At 53.2% G+C, this 26,832-nt stretch overlaps 1 protein-coding gene across 1 annotated transcript; it reads left to right on the top strand.

Moving 5' to 3' along the window:
• Window positions 1-7,096: 7,096 nt before the first annotated feature.
• On the top strand, window positions 7,097-26,659 carry GASK1A (golgi associated kinase 1A). Its single transcript, XM_075493231.1, has 5 exons — window positions 7,097-7,497; window positions 17,993-18,808; window positions 22,747-22,869; window positions 23,143-23,246; window positions 23,835-26,659. The coding sequence occupies exons 1-5, from the start codon at window positions 7,495-7,497 to the stop codon at window positions 24,043-24,045; spliced, it is 1,257 nt and encodes a 418-aa protein (XP_075349346.1). The 5' UTR covers window positions 7,097-7,494; the 3' UTR covers window positions 24,046-26,659.
• The last annotated feature ends 173 nt before the right edge of the window (window positions 26,660-26,832 follow it).

Raw genomic sequence — 26,832 nt, 5'->3', positions numbered from 1 at the left:
GGGCAGAAGAAAGTCCCAACGCCATGCCACAGGATGAGAGTGCCCAGGGTCACTGTTCAGGCAGGAAATTTGGGGTCCTTGGAAGGGGACCTACAGCCTGGGGCAGGTAGCCCCTGACAATCTGACCTTTCCAGCCATGTGGGGCTTGTTTCTACTCAAAGCCTGTGAGGAGCTCAGCTCCAGGGCTATTGCTTTGTATCATTAGATGATACAAAGCAAGCCCGGGGGGCATGGACAGGATGAATGCTCCAAGCCTTCAAGATCCCCCCTCTCCTCTCCTACCCTGCTCTACTGGGGTGTGACAGAGGTTCCCAGCCCACTCCCTCTCCTGTCTGAAAGTTTCCAGAACTTAATTCCTCTGATTCTTAATAAACTTTCTAATTGCCAACCTAAATTTATTCATGACCAATTTATAACCAGGAGGCTCCACTCCTTGCTTCTGTAACTGCAGGGCTGTCAGGAAAGATTCATGAGCCCATATGTTGGTCAGGCCCTATTTTCAGCAGCCATAATTCAAAGCTTTCGGATTAAATACTGCCTGATTACTCCATGTGTTAATGCACACATTTTCTCCCATCCTACCGTCATGGTGACAGAGGACTTTCCCTAATACAAAGGTATGTAAACAGCCAATACAGCATCTTTGTGGACCCAACTCAAGCATATGCCAATAACTCCTTCCAGGAAAAGAAACAGATTGCTTCTGTCTTGTTTTGTCTCTCTCTCTTTTTTTTGGGGGGGGAAATGTTCTGTGCATCGGTTTGTGTTCATTTTTTCCTTGTTTCTGTCCAATCCTGCGGGTTAGAGCTGGAAGTTTACGGAGATGCTCGAAGGGAAATGAAATCATATTTTAGCTTGATGTCCCGTGGGCTTGGGACACCAGTGTATCCACAGTGAATCCAGGAGGGCAGGCTCTGCCCCCAGCATCTGGCCTGTTCACGTGCAGAAGTAGGAAGCGAGTTTTCTGTCTCTGGAAAGGTCTCGGAGAGAGCCACAGTCACGCTCTGCGGGGAGCCAGGGCACGCAGCACCCATGCAAACCGCGCCAGTCGCCCGCTAACGTGAATCGCAGGCAGCGCCGCTCTCTGCTCCTGCCCGGCACCATCCGCGCTCCCTTTCAGGCTTCCTAAAAGTCATCTGACTGCAGTCTTAAGCCACGCACGGAGCTGTGGATGGGGCAGGAAAATCTGTGTTCGCCCTGGCCCTGCCTGCGAGGTGCGAGAGCAGGCGGGCAGGAGCTGGGCTGTCCCCTGCAGAGCCCCACCGCGGCTCCTCGCCTCTCCAAAGCACCTCCTGAGTAAGACGAGCTTGGACAACTCCTGCTCAAGAGGCCAAGGGAATGAGCCGAGCAGCTCTCTGAACCACCAACGCTAATTCTTAGTCCCTCTAAGCCCAAATAATTTGAGCAGTAATTCTGCAACTGTTCAGGATTTTTTTTTTTTTCCCGTGATGCTACGCACAGTTTCCAGTGGAGTTTTCCCAGGCTTGGTAGTGGCTTTTCGTAGCCACCTTGTATGAATGTGGTAGCATGGGCGGATGGCTCGACAAAGTCTTTGTCAAGAAGGAGCAAGGAGCGTAACGATCGCCAGCTAACGCGGTTTCATGGTCAGACAAACTCATTACCTTCCTGAGGAGACCATGGCATCTGTGCTGGCAGGGCACATTTGGGTGTCTCCAAGGCAACGGGCGCAGCACCGTATGCCATTCTGATTTTGAAAATGGTATAATTTAGAGGGACTGCTTTACATATTAGCTGAGAAACTGCCTCAACAACAGATCTCAAAATGAGACATCAGTGCTAAAGCTTTTTTATGCTGTAGGGTGGAATTGTTCTTCATCCAACATCTGGTATTTTTAAACAATGACCAAGTTAAGGATACACAGACACACACGCGCCTTTATTTGGTAGTAAAGTTTGCAGATGGTGCAGGATTAGTGGGATAGTAAATAACAGAGATCTGAATCCCTTGATTTACATGGTGGCGGTCCAAGAAAACAGCGTTTCTGGTTCATCCGAGTGCTGGGGTTTGTATCTAGAAAGGAGAAAGAGAGAGGAAGAAAAGATAAGGCTTGTGTTGAGAGAGGGGGATCTCTGTCTCTGGAAGGACGGACCCTGGAGAGGACAGAGGTGTCTAGGGTGAGACACAGGTAGAAACTCAGTGTTGAAGTTCAAGTTGCTCTACCAGCTGCTGGGAGCGAGGGAACCCAGGGGGACGGGTGTCCTATGGGGCACCCATGTCGCGCCGCCCTGGCGCCTTCGCCCTCTTCCATGGGCTTGGGTTGTCATGACATGAGTGGGCTCTCAGCGACTGTCTGCTTTCACAGGGGGCTGAAGTTCAGCCGTTTCCAAAAGCTGGTGGAGGACGGAGCCCGACAGACCCTCGGCGATACAGAGCAATCACAAAAGCTGCCTCTTCTTGGGGGAGCAGGCTGGGAAACGGTTGCTTCTCTAATAACGCAGGAAACGTCTTGGACACGGGACATGGGTGGTAAGAACTATTTCTAGCTGAGGATGGAAGAGCCCTGAGAAATTAAATTTAAAATTAAATTAAATTTAAAAATAGCCCTGAGAAATTAAAAAAAATGAAAAGAAAACCCTAACTTATTTGAATCATCACAGTTCATGTCCCGCAAAAACAATGCTGTGGTCTGACAACCGATCCAGAGTTTCTAGCATTTATCTAAAATTTAAGCTGGAGGAATGAGTAATCACCTGTGAAGGACTTAATAACCCTTTGTCCCTTCCTCCATATACTTGCATTTGAGTCATGATAGCAAGGAGGATACAATAGGTATTTGTGGGAGGCATAAAGCCTGTGCGCTCAGGGAATGTGTGGTTCCTCTGCAGATGTTACTGTTTTCTCTGGCATCTTAAACACTGCTTATAAAGGATTTCTCTCCCTTCAGGATGTGACCCCCTGCCTTTTGTCTTGAGTCAGACAAACGGTGACAAAAGCATCCCGGCAGCATTAATTTACTGTAATTATTGGATTGGGGGTGTGCAGCTTCTTCAGCGTATTTATGAAAATTCAGGGCGTTCCATAAGTGACCTGGGTGGGCTTATTTCCATGTGAATAATGAGGAAAACCTGAGACACAAGAACCTGTTCCCACACACAATGCATTGAAAGAAATCACCCACGCCCGGCATTCTCTCTACATTAGGGACTTGGGGCTTGTCCCCTTTAGGGACAGTGGCTGGGGAAGTGGGGCAGAGGTACGTGTCACGCTCCAAAACCAGATGCAAAACTCCATTTTGCAGCTCAGCTGCTTCTCGGCATCTTCTGGGTCCCAGCGCCAGACCCAGACCCACAGTGCTGAGGAGGAGCTCAGCAGTCTCCCTGATCTGCTTGATCCCTGTAGCCTTAATTTGCCATCTTTTTCACAGCTGCTGCAAAGGAAGGCTGACGTGTCACGGTCTCCTCTATAGCCTATTCCTTAGTAAAGTGTCGAGGCCCGTTACCAACAGATACAAGAGATAGCAGGGTGGGGAAAGAGAAATCTGAAGGCTTTCTGAGCGGCTCATTTGTAATCAGTGGTTGATAGGCAGTGATTTATCTGGGTAGGGTTTGGGTCTCAGAAATCCATTCAAGCTTATAATTATCTTGGCATATGTGGAAAGTCATATTCATGGTCCCTCAAACCCATTAGAGCCTTACACTTTTCTAAAAGGGAGAAAAAAACCGCTTCAACTTTACTTTCTTGGAGGCAGAACAGCTTTCTGTTCCTTGTCAGCTCTTGAAATCTGTCCCTTTTCCGCTGCCTGTCTTTAGCTCCCAAGGGAGAAATGAATGCAGGTCCACTGGGACAGAAAGGGAAAGAAAAAAATATTTCTGGGGAAAAAAAAGTAATCAATCAGCTTATTTCCATCCTTCTGCAACAGGTAGTTCTTTATGAGGACAAGCAAGGGGAAAGGCAAGTCAGTCTATGAAATGGAGGCAAGGTTATACCAGGAGCTTTTGCTAATGCCTATAGGGGTGGCATTTTGGGGAGCACAGAGGTCCCTGTGCTGCTGTGGGTACCAGAGCCCATGGCCTTCTTTGCTCTCCATGGGTTTCCTTGGGCTCTGCCTCGCTACTGCTTTTCCCCCAGGGAAAGGTCTCAGCTCTCCTACTTCAAAGTACTTGCTCCTGGCTAAGCTGGATCTGCCCGGGGATACCAGCAAACTGAGAAACTATCTGTATGGTCTGGCCTGAGCCTCGTGCTGCCCCGTGCCTTGCAACAGGGGCAAAACAGCTTTTCCTTTTGCCTACGTGCAAGGTGAGAAGGAGCAGGCTCGGGAGATCTTTGATATTGGAAATCGTAGGCCATCTGGCCTGAGACCCTGCTATGAGACGTGACTGTTCCGGAGGCTTGTATTTTGCCTGTAAGCTGGGTGCAGTCCCACCTCCCTGCCCTCCTCTGTCTCCCTTTGCTGCCTGCACCGCATGGGAGTTTCTTGGAGCGGGGACCATCCCTCGCCCTGCAGAGGTGGCATCGGTCTGATCGAAGGACTGGCCTCGGCTGAAATCAGGGAAACCTTAGGGAAATCCGTGTGTGAGTGAGCGAGCGAGCTCTGTTTCAAGCTGTAGGCATGGCTGTGAGAACGTGAGCAGAGGCGGTCAGGGGATAGAAAAGAAAAAAGAGAGAGAAGAAAAGCAGTTTCCACTATTCAGGTAATCACTGATGTTCCAGACTGAAGTAGCAGGGGTGCTACTGATGGGGGTCGCGGCTGCACCGACGGGCTCAGGACTACCCAGCTCGGGTACAACGTAGGCATGTTGTATACGTCCGTCCCCCGCCGTGGATTTGGGGGGACCTCCTGGGCCTCCTCAGGAAACGGGTTCATAATGCACTTGGTTCTCAGGTCTTGCTGCCTTTTTAATCTGATTTTTGCACTGCGAACATCATTAAAAAAACTTCTCCGGGGGAAGGAGGGGGGGAAATAAAATTGAAATTTCAAAATGCCGAGATCGGAGCGTTTGTTTCGAGGCTTGGTGGATCTATCATAGCGGTTTGGCCACTGATCCCTTAAGTCTGCCTCCCACAGCAGCCATCCACGCCTGTTTCTGATGGCAAATTCCTCAAATGTCAGGCGTGCATTTTAAATGGTTATTTGTATGGAGAGGCAATCCAGAGAGACCAGCCGGAGCGCTTGGCCTGTCAGTCAAGGCTCGCAATGCCGCTGCACCGTCAGGAATCATTTTGACAGAAAATTGCATATAAATGGAATCATTTCAAAATTAAGAAAGGGAGATGAAAGCAAACGCTTCCAAAATGAGGTGCCACCGACGAGTCGCGATGCGCAGGGTTCAGCCTCGGGAGCCCTGCAGATCCCTCCTCCAGCACCCGGCTGCCGCCTGCCCGACAGCCACGGGCTCGGCCCGTGTCTGCGCCGAGGCCAATACTAGGTTATTGCTTATTACCTAATATTGCTAATTATATTAGTAATATTAGATTATTAGCTGCCCCGGGGGACTGGCCTCAAGGAAAATGTTTTAACATGTCCATGCTGCAGTGCTCAGGACAGCCGGGGCGTCAGCCAGCTCGGCGGCAGCAATGGGGGGACGCAGGGCTTGGTTTCCATCCCCTTCCTCACGCCCAAGGGTGGCACGGGGGTGTGTGCTGAAGCTGAAATCAGATTCACTGCTTTTGTGTGTAACCTTCAATCCGCTTCTTTTCTTAGCTGTAGTTTTGAGCAGCAACGAAAGGTGTTGGGAGACGTACCATATTAAAAATAAAATGCACTCGATGAACCAAGGGGGTGGGAAGGAACTGGGGGGCTGGGACTAGGAGAAACCTGCGCTGGGCAGAGCATCATGTTGCCATCGCTGCTGACACCCAACGCTTTGCACGGCCCTGTGAAATGTCACTGTGGGACTGTGCAGGGTCAGCAAGCTAGAGCTGGGCTCGGGGACGCAGGAGGCTCTGCCACTGCCCTCCCATGCTACCTTGGTCAAGTCACTTGGCCAACTTTCCCTAAACCTCATCCTCTTCTCTTTTTGTCTGTCATGTCTTCAGTGTCCCCTCACAATAGTTTGTCCTGTGCCTTTGTTGGACTTTTTAAAATGTACCTATCAGTAAAGAATAATGCTGATCAACCCTGTTTGATTTACAGTTTCCTGGCTGAGGTAGTTGCACAGGTTGGAGAACTGGAAACCCCCCACACCTGAGATGGAGGGTTTCCTCCTGTCCCCAAGCCGGGCTGGCAGGGGCTGGAGCCGGCACGGGGCTGGGGCAGGTGATGGCATCGCCTGCCATGGTGGGGGACTGGTGGGTTTTGCTCGGCTGTAGCCCAGGGCTGGAAGGGGAAAGTTATATGAAGGAAAAAAAAATGCTTTGCAGCCTGGCAGCTGCCTGTATGCCCTGCTTGGCCGTGGAGAGCTGGTGAAACGCGTTGCTTTCCAAAGCGATGCTTCCAGCCCCTCTTCTCCCAGAGGTCTGAGGAAATGGCGTTTAGGATGCACCCTACAGCCGGGTGCTGGCGGGGAGCTGCACTGGCCGGGCACTGCGGGGCTCACCGTGCCACAGACCTGCCGTGCGGCACTGGTGGGTGTGGGGGTCTCCTTCCCCCGGCCCCCCGGCGTCACCCCTCTCCTGGCTGCCCGTGGGTGCTGCGTGCCCCGAGTGCCTCAGCAAAGCAGGCACCTGAAGCACCCTAAAAATGGTTTTAGCGCATTAATGCCTTTTAAGTGGATAAGAAATCTTCTCCCAGGGCTGCAGCCACCCCGGGCGCTGGTGTGGCACAGCTCTTTGCTGGGCTGTTACTGAAAGGCAAAGCGATGTTAATAAAAACCTGCAAAAGGCATTTTCTCAGGCATGTGGGAGCAGACCTGTGGTTTGTGTTCCCGGCCCCGTGGCTGACGTGGTCCCTGGGGCTCTGCCTGTCCCTCTGCTCGTCTGGCACTGGGGTCACTGGGAGCAGCTGGGCTTGGCAGGAGCACGTGTGTCTTCAGCCTCCTTTACCTGTGCCTCCTGGCTCAAATCAGCCCTTGGTATTAAAAAAAAAAAAAAAGAAAAAAAGCAGCAAGAAGGGCTTTTATTGTGAAAAAGAGACTCTTCAAATGCCTGTTCCCCCCCTTCCCAGCCTCTCCGCTCCCCTCCCCACAGGGAGGTGGGTCTGGGATGAGGCAGAGTTTGAAAACTCGCAGCTGAAGTTTGAAGGGTGTCCTCCCCCCCGGGGGGGAACCGGCATGTCGTGACAGGGACCCGGCAGCCCCTGGCAGTGCGGAGTCAGGCGGCAGGGATTGCAGAGAGCCTGGAGGAGCACCCCTGGGTGACAGCCCCCGGCCGTGGTTAACAGCTTGGGGAGAGGAAGCGGGCTGATTAGTTCCTGGAGGATTTTTTTATTATTATTATTATTGCTATTTTTAAAATTTTTGTACTTTGTGCGGGTTCCCGGCGTTGTACGGAACTGCCGCGGGCGGCCGGTGCCCAGCTCAGGAGGTGACCGCGTGCCGCCTCGCCGCAGGCGGTGAAGCACACGAGGAGGAGCGTGTCGGCCGGTGCTGCGAGACATGGTAGGATTTAGGGGCTTCCTTGCTGAGCTGGTGGCGGGAAGTGACACTGGGACACCAACCCCATGGGACGAGGTGCGAGGCCGTGTCCCGGCTGTCTCCGTTGTGGGGCCAAGTCGAGCGGGACCCCTCGGAGGGTCGGGGCATGGCGAGGCAAGCAAGGCATGGACCCGCTTGGCACATGCCTGTCCTTAATAGCACTAGGGGTGGGCAAAACAGATTGTAAGGAGCACTGGGGCTGCTCTAGCTAAAGGCACTGCTGTCGGCCAGGGAGGCAATTACGCTTCCTTAGCTAAAAAACACCTTTTGTAAGAGCCCAGGTGGCATCACCTCAGGCAGGCGAAGAGTGTGGGCGAAGGCAGCAAAGTGCAGATAGACTTGGAGAGTAAGAAGAGCCCCTCCGTGCTTTCTGTTTGGTCCCCACGAAGCACAGCACTTTCATCAAAAAGTCACAAAAACGGCCAGTTTGGCAAGGGAAAACTTTCCCCCCCGAGAAATGTTGTGTTTCCCTGGCATTAGCAGATTTTCCCGCATCCGCAGCATGTTCCAAACCGTAGGGTGGGTGGTTTTTCATGTCGTCTAGTTTTAGCTCTCAATTTTGGGACATCCCTTGGCAACCGGTTTCCAGACCCATCTGAGCAAGCACGAGTGAGCTGACCTGGGAGAGGGCCCCCACCGCTCCCCGTTACCGCCGTCCTGCCGGGGGGGTTCGCACCGGGGCGGGGGGCTCCGTCTCTGCTCCGCCACCTCAGCCCTTGCAAAGCTTGTGTCGGGCAGGGATTGCAAACGTGTGTGATGGATGAGCCGAGGAGGTGCCTGGTGCTGCTGCCAGAAACTGGTGCTTCGGTGTCACTTGTGTCGCTGAAATGTTTTTATGTCCTCGAGAGTGTGGTGATGACTCAGAGCATCTCTGGGAGCAGTGGGGCCATGCCAGCCTTCACCAGAGTGTGTGAGTGTGTGTGTGTATGGGGGACACATGCACTGCTTTATACTTTCTGTCCTACGGTTTGCATAGGCTGTTTTGAGTTTCTTCATTAATCAACTTCAGCAGCAGGAAAAAAAGATAAGACTGGGGCTCATGTCACCCATTTTGGGCTTGGAGATAACTCCTTCCCGTCAAAGAAAAAAGCAAGGCAGCTCTCCCCACACCAACCTTTTGTCCACAGTAATGCTTTCCTGTACAAGCCTTCACTATGAAGCCTTTCAAAGAGTACATAGCCTGTGCCAGGTACCTAGCGTGGTCTCCCCTGCGAGAGCGGGGTATTCAGTTTTTGCCAGGATTTCCATTTTGCCTTGGCAAGGGAAGGTCTGCTTCTGCAGTCCTTTCCCCTTTGTGAGCTCCCGTATTGATTGCTTTGATTTCACCCATAATCCGGGTGAAATCCAGGTGAAATCCGGGTGAAATCCTGAGCACCGCTCACCTGTAGGCAGGGCAGTGACGGTCACAAGGAGTAAGTTCAGGCTGTGCCCTAAGCTGATCATCTTCTTGCTTCATTTGCAGCAAGACCCTAAGCAAAATACTCAAGACGATTTTTTGACTTCTTTCAAAATCACCAGGAGGGTGACCACTTGCAGAAAGCCAGAGACATCCCAGCTGTGAGCTTTGCTGTCAGTATGGAGCGCGTGCTTGCAGCCGGCTGCTTGTCCGATGCGGCGGCTGTATGTGCCCAACCTGCTGGAGCAGTGAGCGCTGGAGGATGACTGCATTACAGAAACATCTTCTTTCTTCTGGTTTCAAAATCTGCCAGCGAGTAATTTCCAACTGCTCTGTCATTCACCTAGTATGAGGCAGTCTAAATAACAGGGACTGATTACACTTTATTAATCCTCTGGCATAGACGCCAAATGCCTTAATTACCCCTTCTGTTTCAAACGCTCAACAACTCCAGTCCGCCTGCAGTTATTTGCCTTGCCCTGAAGGAAAAGCCCCTTTTTTGGGAGCCAGGCCGCACCAGTGCTTGTACGGTGTTTGCTCTGCTCACTCGCCCCATGGGGTTCACTGGGAGAAGGAGGAGCGGGCTGGAGGGCGGCTGCCGGCAGGCTTTGCCCAGGACGGGGTCTGCGGGACACAGGCGGCACTGAGAGCCAAGCGGCAAGCAGCTTTCTTCCCCTTTTTTCCTCTTTAAGAGGTAATGACTTAAATGGAGGAAAACGGGGTTACCTTTCTGCAACTGAGGCCAAGGCTTGTATGAACAATTCTGTTTTGAAGGAAGCCCGCAGGGCTGAAAGGCCCCGCTGTCCTCCTCCTCCCTCCCCTTTGGAATCCCACGAATGTGCTTTCCTGCTCTCCAGGAAGGGAAAAAAACCTGACAGCCAGCTCAGGGAAACCCAACCGGCTGAGCTGGGCAACCTCCACCGAAACGCCGACAAGGGAATCGGGTGCTGCCCCTCGCCAGCACCCCGAAGCGGGTTTTGCAAGCCCCTGCCGGGCACGGGGCAAGCACTCCTGTTCCCTGGTGCTGGTCCACTGGTTAGAAATGAAAACTGAAAATAAGTAGATCCAAATCCCCCCTCCCCAAACTATAGAAAAATCGTGACCTCCAATAAAATAAGTAAGACAGGACTGAGTGCCAAAATGTGTAAGAGAGTTTTAGCAGCTTTTCAGGCACTTGTCAGCAGGATTGGTAAACTCATCAAGAACGAGAAGGAAATAAAATTTGATTTTGTTTTAACGTGTTCCTCCCCATATTAAATGCAGCCCAGAACAAAAAAGATGTGGCTCGCTAGCACTTCTGCTCTTCGCTGCTGCTATGCGTAGAGGAGCCGAAGCAGCGCAACCCCCCCGGGGACGCCAAGTCAACCAAGTCAAAGCTGGTGAGCGGCCCAGAGGTACAGCGAGAGAAGCTGTTTGGGGCGAGGGGGGTTGTGAGGAACCAGATCAGTGGTGGCTCCCAGGTTCCTGCTCTTACTTCCCCGGGTTTGGGAATCCCACAGGAATCATTAGCGTGAGCCACTTGCTGCGGCTGGAGCCAAGGCGCTGAGGAGCAGGACTGTGGCCTCCCAAATGCCGCGGGGAACAAAGCGTATTGTTTTTCACCAGAAGAAGCCCAGGCATTTCGAGGCAGTTTGTGTGTGGGACTCGAAGGGAAGGAGTCCAGCCCGCGGGCCGCGGGCTGCTGCCCTCCTCCAAAGCATCCCCTGCCCAACCCTCCACGAACAAAGGCAAGACTGTGCGAAGTGAATGGGGGCTTGAGGCACAGATGTTGCACAAAGGCAAGCCACATCTGTTTTGCCGAGGAAGGGGCCCCCTTCTTGCCGTTTGAGCAGGCAGATGGGAAAGCTGCTCTGAAAACCTCTGGAGCTGAGTGCAACAGGCTGGCCGGGAAACTGGGACGAGGGGAGGGGGAAAAGGAAACCTGGCGGGATCCTGCACAGCAGCGGGGGGAGCGAGGGAGCAACAGCCGCCCAAAACCGCTGCTCTCCCTCCTTGATGTCCCTGCTAGGATTTCTAGGTTGTGCTGCTCTCAAGTAGGTGTGAGGGTTAGAGGAATGAGCGGACAGAGAGGAGGGAAGATGAGGAGACCTCCCTTGTCCCGTGATGCTAGCAGGACAGTCACACATTCAGGGCTGCTCAGATCCTCACTGTCTCCTGTGAACATGAGGTGCTGTTCCAGGTCCGCAGCGACCTGGATGGTTAGGGTGCAGGTTGATATAACTTAATATAAGGCTTTTAGTGGTGAAAAGTAATGGAGATGTTTGCACATGTAAATGGCAGCAGACCCGTGCGTCTCGGTGACACGTCCTGAAAGACAACCAGCAACTCTTTGGAGATGTGTCTCCAAGAAATAGAAGATCCAGCTAAGCGCAAGAGTCTGCAGTAAAAGCCCTGACTCTGAACTTAAGTAGGAGAAGGATGAGGCATCTGAAACCTTTTAGTTTGCTTACTTTAAGCAAAAGAAGTATGGCATCCTGGAGAACGTTTATTTTTGTGGTGCTTTGTGTTGACTTCTGGGATTAGACTGGAGGGGTCCTGAGCTGCGCTGTACACCGCGTCGGGATGAAAAGCGCCCTGTTCATCCCTCGCAGGCTGAATATTAACTTCCTGCAAGCCAAAAGATTTACGCGGTGGGAGCGAGGAGAATGATGACTCTTCCCTTTTTCTCAGTGAAAATCACACAATTTGGGGGTCAGGACAGTGTTGTCACAGGAAGAGCAAGGCCCCACCGGTACCCGGCAGGGCTTTAGTCCATCCCAGATGCAGGAGGCGGCGTGTGTCCTCTCTGGGTCCATTCCGGTCCTCTCCGGCGAGTGGCAGCCCTGCCTTTGACTGCACCAGCTGCACCCCATAGCGTGGTGACCTCCACCCAGGTGACGGCCATCCATCTCCTCCATGGTATCCTCCATCTCCTGCCCCAGGTCCTCCGTGAAGATGTTGAACAGGACATTTGGGATGTTGGGAGCCTTGCTGCTCTTGCAGGCTACTCCCGAGGGTTTTACGAGCCTGTGTTTTGACTGTACTTGTTTGGTCTGTAAGTCAACTGGGACCAGTCAGTGCAATGGGAATGGCACTGTTTGTTAGATACAAGTGCTGGGATTTTCTTGTTATGCGGCGTAGTTTCCAGCACTGACTGAAGATTTTGTTTGAAATGGTCTTTTGGATTATGAGGTGTGTGAGAAGGCACTGCTCAGCCCGTGGCCGGGCAGAGAGGCACCTCCAGGGTGAGTGGCCTCCTGAAAACAGAAACAGTGCGTGGGGCGGATCAAGCAAGAAACAGGACATCTCACCCTGGATGCTCAAGGGGCTGATGCAGGGCCTGGAGCTGAAGACACGCCAGGTTATTACGAGAGAGAGGCTGTGGAGCTCGAGGGTTTCAAGGTTTTTATAATTTGCTGCCCCACGGTTGTAGCAATAACCGGGAAGAACTGTGAAGGCAACATTATTTCAGAAGTTAAAGGAAGCGTGTTGGCACCATCCCTTTAAAGTCAGTGCTCAGAGTGGACGGTATCACCATCCGTCCCTTTATGCGGCTGCTGGAGCCTTGTCCTATGCTAGTGCAGAGCACACTTGTCTCGCAGTCAGACTATAAATTATCCCCTTGAGGCAGAAGCTTTACAGACTGTCCAAAATTTAGCAAAGTACAGCATGTTTTAAACTCTCATCCTGGGCAATTTAACTTGATAATTTTCTGGTTTGGTTTTGGACATGCTGGTGGGAAGGCTTGTGTGCCAGCTACGAGGACTTTGCTGACTCTGCAGGGAAGGACCCAGCACCATGTGGCGATGTACCAGGTTTCCATCTCCTGCGCTTCAGCCCACCCAGCATTTGCTGTGCATATGGTCTGTGGGAGCACAGTCCCCCTTCCCACCTCTGCAGTGCCTGGCTTGAGCTTCCCAAGCCACTCATGAAGAGCAACGTGTGGAAGTGGGTCTGCAGGGGCACCTTGAGAAGAGGGAATACCTGCCTGCCACGTCCCTGCCCTGGCACCGAGCAGCGTGGGCTTCCTGTTGTCCACAGGGTGCTGAAATGCAGTGGGGTCATGGTCTTCCCCCGCCTTGAAGGGTATTTTGGAGGAAAAAACCTACATCTCCATCGGAAACAACCCCAGACACACAGCTGGTGCAGGTCTGCTAGGAATTACGGCCACTTTGATGGATCACGAGGCCGCAGGAAGCGACGTCCTTTCTTCGCGCCCCACGGCGGTGCAGGTGCAGGCGGGTGGTGGTGGGACCCACGTGTGGGGGGAACGTAGTGGTCCCCCCGGGGCCGGCTGTGCATGGTGAGCCCAGCCCCCTGCTCTGAGCCGCAGCTACCTTCAAGGCTGACGGTCATAATTTAATAGCTGTCTTCAGTAAATTCCCACTCTGCAAGCCATCTGTCTTCCCCGAGCAGGATGATATAGGAAGGCACTTAAGCACTTGAATGATGGGCGATGGACGCTGCCAAGGATTTCCTTCTGCTCAGGCTTGCCCAGAGTCACTCCAGGGGTGGAGAGGGTTTGTCTCCTTCCACGTCCTCAGCACGGTTATGGGTCCCCAGCAGTGAGCTTAGCCCATGTGCCGACCCCTTACAAGCCAAAAAACTCCTGGTCAAAACCAAGAGGAAAGGGCTGTTGCCCTCCCAGATCTGGTGGATGTACCCACTCTCAGCCTCTCTCCCCGACGTGCTGGGAGCTGCCGCGAGCACCACGTGTTGGGCGCGAGGCTCTGGAGACGTTCCCGGAGGCGGTGGGCAGCCAGAGGAGGTTTCCCAGTTGCTTTTCAAGCAGTCTTTGTTAAAATTGGTCACGGTGGGCTGCGTCTCCTGCTGCCCACGCGGTTTTGCGGTTCATCGGGCGGGCAGCGAGCACAGTGCCGGGAGGGTAAAAGTACAACTCTGTGTGTTGCACTATCCCTGCAAAAAATACGCTGCACGGTGTGCATCCAAATAAATGCACGTATCTGGTTTTAACCTGCTCGCTGGTGGCCTGTAGCAAAATCCTCTGACCTCGGGAGCCTAGGGCGGGCAGGCAGCCGAGAGGGACATGGCCGTGGCCAAGCCGTCCCGGCTCTCTTGGACACCTCTTTGGGATGATGGGATTTGCTCCTGGAGGGATCTGGCAATGCCGGTGCAGGGGCAGGAGCACTGTTTTGGATGCCAGAGGAAAGCAGGGATCAATCCCACTCTTAAAGGCCACATATTTCCATGGCCTCTTTCTAGTTTTAGGGCTGTTTCTTACATTCTTGGATAATGAAGTTTGGGGTTTGTTTTTCTTTTCTTTCAAGCTCAACAAAGCCAATTTGATGCACTTTGAAAAGAAATTGAAAACAGGCTTCTCTGCTTCAAATTCTGCCAAGGTTCAAGCGTCCCGGGAATACAATCACAAGGATAAAACCCTCCCAACCATGCTTAGAAAGTTTTATCCCTGAGTGGCCAGGCTGCACGGGCTCTCCACCGTGCCACTGGGAGCCCAGGCCGTGCTGTATGTCCCTCTGATGAGCGAGGATATATATTATTTACTTATTGGCATCCTGGAACAAGCAGTACCTCTCTTAAGACTTTTTATGGGGTTTGCCTGTAGCTTGCCCGCTGGGAAATGAACCTAATTTCTAGCAAAGACGTGCTGTACTGTCGGTATGTCAGACTGGCAAAGCAGAGCTGTACGTATGGTTCGCATTTCAGGCTGAATCGAAGCCATAGCTTAAACTGCAGCATTTTTTTTACAGCATGGGCTCAGAGAAAGTCTCTTTGGAAAAGTATTTACCCTGGGCTTGTAAATAAAGTATTATTTCTGCAATGTTCTATCATCTAGATTCTTAATAAATTTGCAATACTAACTGCCAGAAATAACACAGAGACCGTACTTGCTTTTTTTTTTCTTTTTTTTAATTGTTGATGTGGCAGGGAAACCCTGAAGGGGGCAGGGGTAGGGAGCCTGCGGTGGCCCTCACCCAGCTTCACAGCGTGGGATTTCAAGCTTGGGGTGGGAAAGAAATGAAGCTTTAACATGCGGTGCCCAAACCTGAGCTCACTGACAGAGAAGACAAAGTGGGTTTGGACAGTAATGATGCTTTAACCACTTGGACTGTAAACTGACTTGACATTAAAAACCTGGCAATCGTTGCCATCCATTTGGCATCCACTGCTCTCCAGCTGTGGATTAAAAAGGATTTTTCCTGCAGTGTTTCCAAGGTTCTCCAAATGGCTCCTGTGTGGACACCCCCCCGCACCCCCAGGATACTTGGATTTTTGGCAGCCGGGCTCTTTGCACACCCAGGGATGGTGTAAATGACCAAAGGGTTATTATCAGGGGGGTAACAAAAAAGATGACCCTGCAAAGCCTCTGTGTAGAAGAAGAGGGTTACGGGAGGGTTTGGCGAGGGTGGGGTGGGCCGTGTCTCTCCAGAGGGGTGGGACTGGGGAAGCGCTGGGACAAGTGCCTGGGGAAGCACAGACTGGGGAGGGAACTCGGCTGGATGCAGATGGGAGTACTGAGATTTACAGTTAAACCTGTCCATCAGGATTAACTCCATAGATGTCGTTGCAGTTAATTCAGCGTACTTTGAGGTTGGAGAGACAGACTGTGAAGCACTTACGGTGATGACTTGGAAGAAGTAAGAATATCAGGATATCAGGATCTGGCCTTCTTGGGCTACAGCCTTATTTTACTATGGTTAAACTGTGATTTAGACATTGCACCTCCCCTAAACTCTTGCTTAGGATGCCAGACCTGGGTTGCGGGTGCTGGGGAATAAGCGTGCATCTGCACTCTGCAGGACCTGCTTGAAATCCCGGGCATAAAGGTTTTGGGTAGCTGAGCTCGGGTGCTGCCTGTGTTAGCTGGCATTGGCTACGGGCATGCAGCAAATCGTTATCCCACCCAAGCGGGAGGGAGCTGGGGAGCCGTCGTAAGCAGCCACTCGCCAGAAGTCCTGCTGCCCCTCGGGGGTATTCATGCTCATCCCCTGCCCAGAAAGGGGCCTGAGGCAATCATTTAGCTATGCAGTATGGTGCCTGGAACAGTTAATACCAGGCCTTGAATAACCCTGCCCGTGATCTAGGACAGGACATCACTTTCTGAACAGTCTCACCCTGGAATAGCTCCTTTTTTCACTCTGGGGTTTTAAGGGAGAGTTAAAATGGGGAGTCCCCCGGCAGGTCCCAAAGACCCGCACCAGACAGCCCCAGCTCCCAGCAGAGGCTGGTGTAAGCCGCCTGCGAGCAAAGAATTTGGCCCAGCAGATGTATTTTGCTGCCCTACATTGCACTTCTAGGAGAGAAACAACTAAACGAGAGCTATAAAGCTGAGTCACTCCAAATGCACCATCGCTACCTCTTATAAGCTGCATTAAATCTGCCCACTCCTTGAGAGGGAGACCTCGAAGGAAAACCCCCATTGCTGCTGCCAGCGAGTTGGTGGCTTTGCAGCTCCTCTCATCCACCTTGGCTGGTGTAGGGCCCTTGGGAGAGATGTGGCTCCTCACCACGGGGCCGTCTGAAGCAGCTTCCCTGCAGTGAGGGCACGAAGCCTGATGGATTTTAGGGTATAGTGCTGGATCAGCTTATGAAGGGGCTCACGCGCTGGGGTGGCCTGGGGCAGCTCCTCTCGGGGCTGGAGTCGTGCTGGTTGTGGGTCCCGGGAGCCAGCGGGAGCCTGTGGTCCTAAAAGCCCCACGGCTGGAAATGTTTCTGCTCACCCAGCTGCCTTCTGGAAGTCATTCTGGCTGCTGGCTTTCACCCCCCAGCTTTTTAGCTCTTTTTTTTTTTTTTTTCCAAGCTTTTCCTCTTCTAAACAATCTCTTATCCTTTCTTTGGCAATATATTGTCCCGCTGTGTCTGCCATGGATATACTTGTGCTTCCAAAATAAATAATTGCAAAAAAATGCATCCACTTGAACGTCGCCTTGACTTCCAACGTGGGTTCGAGCCACTTGGAAAATCCTGTTGTAAAGCGGAGAAGCAGTGCCAAGGTGCCTTCTGCCGCTCCAGCAGCCTGCAGCGTGTGAGCCCGCCCGAGCCCAGGTGAATGTGGCACGGGTGCAGTGTGGCCCAGGGATGGGGTGGGCTGGGGGGGGGTCTCCCAACCCTGCCCCTCGCTTCCCTTCACCTCATCCCGAACGGGAAGGTGCTGTGCTCAGGGCAGCCCCGGCGCTGTACGCGTGGGATTGCTGTAAGCCAAAGGGGAGATAGAAGCTTAGCGACGCGGGGAGACTTGCACAGTATTTGCTTGTAGCTGCCTTTCTAGCCTATATAATTTTTATAAGTCCCTTCAGAGTAGAAAGTATGACTAAAGGGGGAGGGGGGAAGCTGCGTGTTTAAAGATATATACACCAAAACTTAGTACCTGTCTAAAGGCAGTTCCTTGGTGCTGGGAATCAGAGTATTTTAGGTTTCAGATACAGCAGTTTGCATGCTTTTTGAATATAGGCTGCCACAGCCCCCGGCTGGCACTTGGAGCTGCCTTGCTTCTGCCGGACGCAGTGATGGGCAGAGCTCCAGAGGCCGTGTCTCGGCACGCGTTGAGACGTCCTCCGAACAAGGGCGCGGGGACCCGGGTTACGGGCTGAGTGCCCAACCCGGGTAGGAGCCACTGAGGGCGTCTGGAGTAAGGTCTGAAGATAAAAACCTCGTAGGAACCGGAAAGTGTTTGCACCCAGCCAGGAATTTGCTCTGGTTTGGTCTATTTTTTGTTTGTTTGTTTGTTTCTTGAATCTTTAAAGCAAAATGTTTGACCATAAAGAATTCATCACCCATAAGGTGATCCTGTACATCAGTGCTGCAGACATGGCAACCTCTGTGGCGGGTCAGCCCTTGCTCTGCCCGGCTTCTGAAGGGACTGCAGCTAATTTCTGGCACAAATCATGCCGCCAGCCGTACCTCTCCTGCCACAGTGCCGCGGAGGCAGCGACCGCTTGGGGAACGCCTTTCCCAGGGAGCAGGCGGACAGAGGGGCTGCTCCTCCGAAGCAAACCCCTTTAAGCTTATTGAGAGCTCTGCCTGGGGCACACAGGTCTGGGGGATCCCCCGGCCATAGCACCCCATGGGGACCCCCGGTAATGCTCTCCCTTTCTCTCCCCACAGGCCCAGCGACCGTGGCGGAGGACAGGGCTGAAGCCCCCCGCCCCGGCGGCCCTCGGGGTGCTGCTGGCCCTGGCCCTGCTGGCCCTTGCCCGCCTGCCCCCATCGCTGGACTGCTCCCCCCACCTGCCACCAGCATCGTCCCCCCCCGGCCCCCGGCAGGCGGTGGCCACCCCCCTATCCAGGGGACGAGCCCGCAGCGAGAGGCCCCCCGTGCCCCCGGCTCGCCTGCGGTGGGACCAGCCCCCCGGCCGGGGCAGGAGGCGGCGGCGGGGGCCGGCGGGGGATGCTCCCCTGTGGCTCTCTGACGATGACCTCCAGAAGATGCAGCTGCTGGCCGGTGGGCGGGTGGTCTCCAAAACCCGCATCCCGGCCCACGGGCAAGTCCTGCGAGTGGGGCTGCGGGCCGTGGGGGATGCCGAGGGGGACGCCTCGCCAGCCGGCCCGGAGGGGGACTGCCAGGACGGGCGCTGTGGGCTCATCAAGCGCCCCGGGGACCTCTACGAGGTGCTGGCCTTCCACCTGGACAGGGTGCTGGGGCTGAACCGCAGCCTGCCCGCCGTGGCCCGGCGCTTCACCAGCCACCTCCTGCCCTACAGCTACACCGACGGCTCCCTGCGACCCATCATCTGGTGGGCGCCCGACCTCCGGCACCTGGAGGACGCCAACAACGACCAGAACTCCTGCGCCCTGGGGTGGCTGCAGTACCAGGAGATGCTGCAGCCCCGTGGACCGACGCTGGTGGCCGGGGATGCTCCCTGCTCTAGCATCCCGCGCAGCGAGTGGAGTCGCCTGGCCCTCTTCGACTTTCTCCTGCAGGTAGGGCTGGGGTGATGGAGACCACCTGTCCCACTGGCTGTGCCACCCGCGTCCCCCTGCACCGGCACCTGCCTTGTCTGAGCCTGGTCTCCTTCTCTTCTGCAAGGTCGCATGGGCTGCGGTTTCTTGGGATGTTTTTCACTCGTTAGCTAACGGGGAGCAGAGGACTTTTGTGCAGAAGAGGTTTGGCCCGAGCACGGTCCGTGCTTGGGACTTGCAGGGAAATGCAGGCAGGTTTTGGATGCAGCGAGTCCGCTCTCACGTGGCCGAGCTTCCTCCCTGCGTGGCTGCGTTGGCTCCACTCGGTGCGGATGCTGGCAGCGCCTCGGGACGGGGCAACCCTAGGGACAAGCAGCATGGTCTGCATCAGCCTCATCGGATCCAGCTCCAGGGATGCGCTGCTGGCGCTGAAAATCAGGAGCCCTGCCCCTTCGTACGGCACTGCTTTCCTCCTCCTCCTCCTCCTCCTCAGGATTAATAGTGCTTAATCTTCTGTCTGGAAAATCATACCCTGCTGCTACGAGGGATTACGACAGCGTCCCAGAGAGTTATCATTTCTTAGAGGGCAGCTGTGAGGAGGCAAAAGTGTTTTCTATGGAAAAAAATGTCTGTTTAGGCACCTCAGGGCTGGAGCTTTGATTATCAGGCAAGGAGAAACTGCCTGAAAGGGCAAGTATTAAAATAAAAAAAGAAAGAAAGGAAGAAAGAAAAAAAAAGACTATTAAAATATGTGTTCTCATTACTCTCTCTTTTTTTTTTTTGGCAAAGCTTGACCATTAATCTTTACAGCCTCAGACTATGGCTGGCAGAGGCGGAGCAGTCCTGGCTGGGCTTGGAAATATTTTAGCTGAAATAGCCAGAGAAATGAGAAGATAAACCAACCCTTTTCCCTTCCCCAGGCCAAAATGCCATTGAGTGCAATGGAAAGGCTGAGTCTCCAGGACAAAGTATCTAGTTTTGGAGACTTTCCCTCAGAGGGATGAAGCAGTGCAATGATAAATCCAAGGGCAATCCACAGGTTTTCCTCACTAACTCCAATGGGACCCTTCCATGTGGAAAAGTCACGTAAAGAGGCACCAAGTCAGCAGGACGTTCTAGAAGTGAAATAGCATCCTTCAGAAATGGCTTTGGCCTCTCACAGCCCTTGCCGGGGAAGGAGAGGCTGTGAGCTTTGCACCCTGCTGTACGTTGACATTGAAATCTTGGCTGTTTTCTTCGCTTAGCTTTAAAATTGGGCTGCTTCTATATTGATTTCTCTCGGTGTTTGCCATAAGGGAACACCCTTCTCAGCGCAAAGCTTTACTGGGGGCAAAACGCCGAGCCTGGTGGAAAGGGGGCAGCTGCTGATGGCTTTGTCCTGCTCTTTTAAAAGGGCCAAAAATACATCAGTTCTGAAGCCCTGCAGCCGTGTCCCTGCCCTGCAGCACCCGCTTCCCAGAGAGGGGGAGAGCAAGGAAGCTTTCCTGGGGGGAAGCCTTCCCAGGCTGAGTCACGGCTGGAAAGCCCCGTCGGACCCAAGGGGATGCTCTGGGGCGGTTGAGCTTCGTGTGGGACCAAAGAGGGACTGAAGGGGAGCTTCTCAGAGGGTTTGAGCTTGGATGGGAGAAGGTGTGGCTCACGCGTTTGTGTTCCAGCAGATCTAGCGTCTTGTTCATTAGAGCCATTTAGGCTTTGGGGAGGAGAAATTAATATAAACGACCCGGGGAGGGCCAGGGGGAGGGAGGGTTAATCAACGTGTCAGTGGTGCTCTTTGCATCGCCACAACTGGCTGGTCCATCTGCCGTGGCTCCACTTGGGCACCAGGTCCAGCCTCCACCTCGCACCTCCACAGGTCCAGCGCCGATCCACCTCGGTTTCACAGGCGCTCGTGGGCAGGTGAATGGAGGCCTGAGCGCATTTAATGTCTCTGTAAGTCATCTCAGGCTGTCTTCACCTTTTGTGCAGCCTGGAAAACAACGTAGCAGGTGAGAGAAACTGGTGTGCTGAGCTTTCCAGTAGATAGACCAAGGGGATGCGTGCAGGAAATGTGATGTTTTCTTTCATTTTAAGACATTTTGTTTCAAAAGATGCTCTAGCACTTTTAACCAGTGGGTCTCCCGATGGAGAAATGCTGACCCAAGTGCTTCATTATTGACCCATGTCATGCTGACTCAGTGCTTATCTGGATATTAGGAAATTTTACTTCACTGCAAGGGTGGTCAAGCATTGGACCAGGCTGCCCGGGGAAGTGGTTGAGTCTCCATCCCTGGAGGTATTTAAAAGACGTTTGGATGAGGAGCTTATGGACCTGGTGTAGTGGTGGTCTTGGTAGTGTTGGGTTTACGGTTGGACTCGATGATCTTAAAGGTCTTTTCCAACCTGTGCAACTCTGTGATTCTGTGATTAAACCTCAGGAAACAGAAGGATTTGTTAAGGGACTCTGGTGTGGGACTAATCTTGCTTCTCAAAGGGTTATGAATATAATGGCCATGGAAATCAAACTTTGTGTTTCCTGCAGCATCTTCTCCAGTGCTTGATTAGTGTTTGGGTTCAGGCTGAACTCTCTCTCAAAGCACAGCCTGTAATTGGTAAGTTTTGCTAATTATCAGGATGAGGGGCATAGACAGCCACTGTGGGTCACTTGGTTTCCATCTGGTTATCACCTGCAGATCTCCCTGGGCTCACCGGAGACTTGCTCCAGCCCTCCCAGCAGCTCCAGGAGCTTCTCTGCACCCCAAGCCCTGGCTCCCAGGTCAGCACCAGCAACCCTGAGCAAGCAAGTTGGACGCCTTTGTGCTCCAACTGGAAAATAGATTTATTTTATATATATTTATATATATTTAAAGGAGATATATATATATATGGGGGGTTTTTTTGCTGTAATGTTGTAAACAGGCCCCGGGAGCTGGAGGCGGTGAGGCAGCCCCTCTGCATGGCCGTGGCAGCACGCAGCCATGGGGAGGGCTGTCGAGAGCCAGCGAGGTCCTGTCTGCCCTACAGGCCACCGCAGAGGATGCGCTGGCTTCTTCTGACAAAGCTGAGGAAGCTTCGTGAATACCAGGGCAGGGTTATTGAAGCCGGGTCTGACAGAGATTTATTTCTTTTAAAAAGTCCCTCGTCTCTCCGAGGTGTGAGTGAAACACTGGAAGCTGCCAAGCAGCACCGGGGTTTCTGCAGGCATTTGGGGTGGGAAGCAGAGAGCTTGGCAGCCTCAACAGCACAGAGCCTTAACAGTGCCTGCAAATAATTAAACACAAATGTAGTTAAAACAAGTCACCATGGCCTAAATTAAATGTCAGGTGTGCTCTGTATAACGCACAGATCTCCTTTTCCCTTGCAGATCCTTTTCCATTCATCTTTTTTCCATTGAGAGCTGCTGAGGTTCCTGCTAGGGTGGATGAAAGGGTGTATATGAGCTGGGAGCCAGATGAAACCATCATCCAGTGCACCAAGACTCAGCCTGAGGAAAAAAAAAATCTCTTTTTGAGGTTTCAAAACCTAGGTTTCCTTGGGTGCTTTGGGATTTTTTTTTACATTCGTTGCCATGTACGTCTTCCCTTGGTTTCAGCACCTAGGTTTCCTTGGGTGCTTTGGGTTTTTTTTTCACATTCGTTGCCATGTACGTCTTCCCTTGGTTTCAGCTGGAAGCATGACCCGTTTGCTCTGTGCAAATACGGAGTAGCAATGTACCAGATGCAGGTGTCTGAACTCCAGCCAGAAAGCCTGTCACCGTCACCTTTGTCGGTCTCTTCTCCAAGCCAAACACTTTTGCAAGTCAGCTCAGCTTTTGAATGCTTCCCTGCCTCTCTCTCACTCACCAGTGTACGCAGCTTTTCCATTTCATGTCTACTGGAGATCCTTAGAAACTTTTTATTTTCCTCCAAGCAAAAAAAGTTTACAGTTGGACCTCCCCGCCCCAGGCACCCGTCCCCGCTGAGGTCCCCAAATGTCTCCTGCAGGTTCACGACCGCCTGGACCGCTACTGCTGTGGGTTTCAGCCCGATCCCTCTGAGCCCTGCGTGGAGGAGATGCTCCACGAGAAGTGCCGAAACCCGGCGGAGCTGGTCCTGGTCCACATCCTGGTACGTCCCCCCGCTCCCCAGGGGCTGCTCTGGGGCTAAGGCGAAGGAGCCTGGGAGGCACTTGCAGGGCTGCTGTTGCAGCAAGGGGGGCATAGGTCCCATGGTGATGCGGGGTCCACGGTGGGAGGTGTGCCTCGGCATGGAGGGACCTGGGCTTTGGCAGCTGATGGCCCCCAGATGCTCTCAGGATTATTCAATGTGTTAAAAAGCAGCCTAAACACCCAAACCAGTGACTCCCAGCAGTAAGGGAACTTCTTCCCGTCCCGCTGGCAGGTCCGGAGGAGTGCGCCGTCCCGCCTGGTGTTCATCGACAACGCGGGCAGGCCACAGCACCCCGAGGAGAAGCTCAACTTCAGGCTCCTGCAAGGCATAGACAGGTAGGAAGGGCGATGTGCACCCTCCCGGGAGCACATCCCAGGGACGTCCCACGCTGAGCTTGCACGCGTGGGATGGACACCAGCCCTATGCGCACACCTTTGTGCCTTCCCTGGCCTCCCCGGTCGGGCACCCCTGTGAAGTGGGGCCATCTCCCACCCAGGATGGGGCAGGCGGGTGGGCTCCCAAGCCCATCACATGTGCCCCCTCCCTGAAACTGGCTCTTCATCCTGCTCTGGGTGGCTGATGGCAGTCTCCAAAGCCCATTTTCCCCTCTTTAATTGGCAGCTGCACAAAAATAACGAATAATCAGGTATTTAGGCATTTCTGGCGTCGTTGCCCATCAGGCATTTGGCACGCTATCGGCCCCTTGATTTGGAGCTCGTTTGGATCTGTTTTTGATGGAGCTGTCCCGCACGCTCACCGTGGGCAGAGTTTGAAGCAGGAGGCTCCTCATCCCGTGCTCATCTGGGTGGACATGCATTTCTTCTCGAAGCACCGGGGTGGCCTTTGCTTGGGTGCCCTGCTGCTGCCCTCCTCCCTGCTCAGCCTTCCCTGGGTCACCCCTTCCCTCCCTCTCTCCTCCGCAGCTTCCCGGCGGCGGCGGTGGCCACGCTGCGGTCGGGCAGGTTGCAGAGCCTGCTGCTGGAGTCGCTGCGTGTGGACCGGGAGCTCTGGGAGAGTCAGGGCGGTGCCGAGGGGCTGAGACCCCTGCTTCGGACCATCGACAGGAGGGCACGTGTCCTGCTGCGGTACATCCAGGAGCGCAACCTGACGGTGTTTGGGGACTCACCCCGCTGAACCGGCCTCTGGCCGGCACAGCACGCCTGCCTTGCAAATCCCGGCAGCGATGGATGTACCTCACGCCCTCGACGTGGGCAATGTGAGACTGCGTGCGGGTGCTTACCTCTCCGAAAGGTGTCCCCCCCTTGTAGAATGCCCTGGAAAAGGAGACGGGATCGCAGGGAGTAGGAAAGAGAAGTAGGAGACGTCTCCTGAAACAACCCACAACTGCTTGAGAAAGGCGTTAAGCAACATTTACCAAGCAATGACCTCAGCGTGGATTTTCAAAGGGGGCACATCCATGAGGATTTTGGGGAATTTTGGGTGCCTTCACCCCCCACTCCCTCAGCAGCTTTGAAAACTGGAGGCTTGGGCTACTGAACAGCCTACAGGGACCCTGGTAAGGGTTAAAGAAGCGGTGAGAGGCACTGCTCAAGGCTGGGGAAGTCACTGGCAGCCTTTTCATGGCTTGCACTGGGCTTTTTGATGATGCCTTCACTGTTTCCAAAACATTACAGCGGAGAGGCTGGAGCAGCATGGGGGAAGGCAGAGGGGAGCTTTCTAAATGGATTAAGCAGGGACAAGTCGCCTGAGCCGATTTCCATCTTACCCCCATGGAGGAGGTGATGCGTCCCTGGGAGCGGGTGTAAACCACTGCCCGAAGCCGTGGCCAGGCAGGACCCTGGACCCGCAGGCAGCGCCTGGCAGCAGCTGCCATCACGGAGCCCGTGGTGCCATCGTCCCCGCGTGCCCTGTGCCGTGCCTCGGCAGGGCTGGGCTGCTGCCAGGGTGCGTTTCGAATGTGGGATTTGAAGGTTGCAATCTCTCACCCACTCTTTCCCTTCGCTGTCAGGGGATTAAAACTCAAACCTACCCCGAGCTTGTGAAAAGCGTTCCTGCCTGCTCTCTTAGGCACGGCTGCACGAACTTCTTTCCAAGGTTTGCAGAAAAATCTTTTAACAAAAATGCTAAGCTATTTCAGCAGAAGGCAATCGAGTGCAAAATGCTTTCTGAGCATGCTGGAACCTCCAGCAGAGCCCATCCCGCTCCTTAGGCTCTTGCCCAGCAGCCCGCTATGATGGGGCACAGCAGCATCCCAGCCGGGCAAGTCCTCAAGTATTAGGGCCAAGAGAAAATTCAAAAACAAAATGAAGAGGAGGAAAAAAGATACAGGGATGGGCTCTGTCAGAGCCTCTCGCTCTCCACGGCATGTTTCCCCGCTGAGGCATGCAGTCAGTGTTTGCTTGGCAGGAGCAGCTGGCTCCTGGCCCGTGGGCTAGTGGTTTGCCACCATGAGAAGGCTTTTTAAAGGGGCATCAGGGAGCAACCCTCTATTTCTCCAGTGTTACAGGTGGAGCCTCCATGCTTGAGGCACCCCAAGTCTCTCGTGCTTTTGGAAAGTCTCAGTGAGACCAACACGGGCGCCCGAGCTGTGCTGCTGTCCCATCGCCCCAGCTTTGAAGAACACGGCCACCCAGGCAGTGGGAGAGGCAGAAAGGGTGGGCATTCACGCCTTCCCTGCTCCAGGCATCTCAGTGACTTGTCAGTTATAGAGCCTGCAAGGGGATTCTTTAACACCCATGCTGATAAGCACAAGCAATTACCTTTTTTTCTTTTTTCCTCTTGCTTAAGAGAAGATGAAGTGAGGCTTGGGTGACATGAATCAACAAGCACGAGTGCTCTCAGAAAGTGTCGGCACTCACCATCACGGGCACATCAGCATCCAGAGTGCTGGCAGCATCTTCCTGGAGTCCTGCCCTCCAGTTAGCCGGGGAAAGCCTTTTCCCCAGCACTTCTCCACCCCATGAGGTATCACCCTGTTTGCCATGCCATGGGGCAGATGACTGTCGGGAAGCCCCGCTAAAGCCCAAATCATGGGGATTCATTACTGGGAGGTGAGCTTCGCCTGTAAGCGTGGAGGAGAACAAAATAACTCATCCTGGGTCCTGTGAAAAGCCGTGCCCAAGCACAGCCTTATATGAATAAAGGAGACTAAATGTAACATAATTAAATCCAGAAAATATGCTGTGAAAAGCTACGTGGTAACAAGAGTATTAGTTAGGATGTGTGGCATCAGTTATAGTCTTGTTTTTCTCATTAAAATGAGAAATTTCATTAAAAGAGAGGTTTTCATCCCATGTAAGCCAAGTTCTCAAGGAGAAGGAAGAGGAAGGTGGGGCACTGGGTGGTGGCCAAAGCTGTTGACTTTGCTGCACTGGAACAGCAGCTTTTGCCTTGCCTCTGGTTGCATCTCTGGCCTCCGGTTGCATCTGCTTGACCTTAACATTGCACAGGGTAGTGGGGGTTTTTCGAGTTTTTTTTTTGCATTTTCTTAGTTGTAATGTGAGTTTGCTGGCTAAACACATGTGGGAACAGTTATGCATGTGAATAAAAATCGCTCTTGATTTAACAAAGAGCCATGTATGGATAAACGAGAAAAGCAAAAGGCATGATCTCGCTGAGACCGATCATTAGGCTCCTCTAATTAGGCATTTTTTCCATGGGCTTGTCTGTGTAGCCAGCAAAGCGCACAGGCCCAGAACTGTGGTCATGGCCGTTCAGAGAAATCCCACGGACTGCTCTGGCCATTTCAGCCTTTACCACATAGCGTCGGGTTTGGTTTGCTCCAGCTATGAATGTGTCATATTTCATATGATAAACTTATTTTTATGGGTTTATAATGTAGTTATAAAAATTCACTTGGGGCCATGCTTGACAAACTTCTCATCTCAGGAGCGATCCTGTTTCAACCAAATTTCACTGGGCATCATCACGGATCCTGTTGGGGTGGAGTAACAGAAAAAG

Source organism: Mycteria americana, chromosome 2, assembly GCF_035582795.1.
Source record: "Mycteria americana isolate JAX WOST 10 ecotype Jacksonville Zoo and Gardens chromosome 2, USCA_MyAme_1.0, whole genome shotgun sequence".
NCBI lineage: Eukaryota > Metazoa > Chordata > Aves > Ciconiiformes > Ciconiidae > Mycteria > Mycteria americana.
This window is presented reverse-complemented; position numbering and strand designations above follow the sequence as displayed.

What these genes read in the sequence shown, in the direction of transcription:
- GASK1A (XM_075493231.1), top strand. An exon ending in TGGTCCTGGTCCACATCCTG is followed by an intron (nt 22,870 to 23,142) that starts GTACGTCCCCCC and finishes TCCCGCTGGCAG; the next exon opens with GTCCGGAGGAGTGCGCCGTC. An exon ending in CTCCTGCAAGGCATAGACAG is followed by an intron (nt 23,247 to 23,834) that starts GTAGGAAGGGCG and finishes TCTCCTCCGCAG; the next exon opens with CTTCCCGGCGGCGGCGGTGG.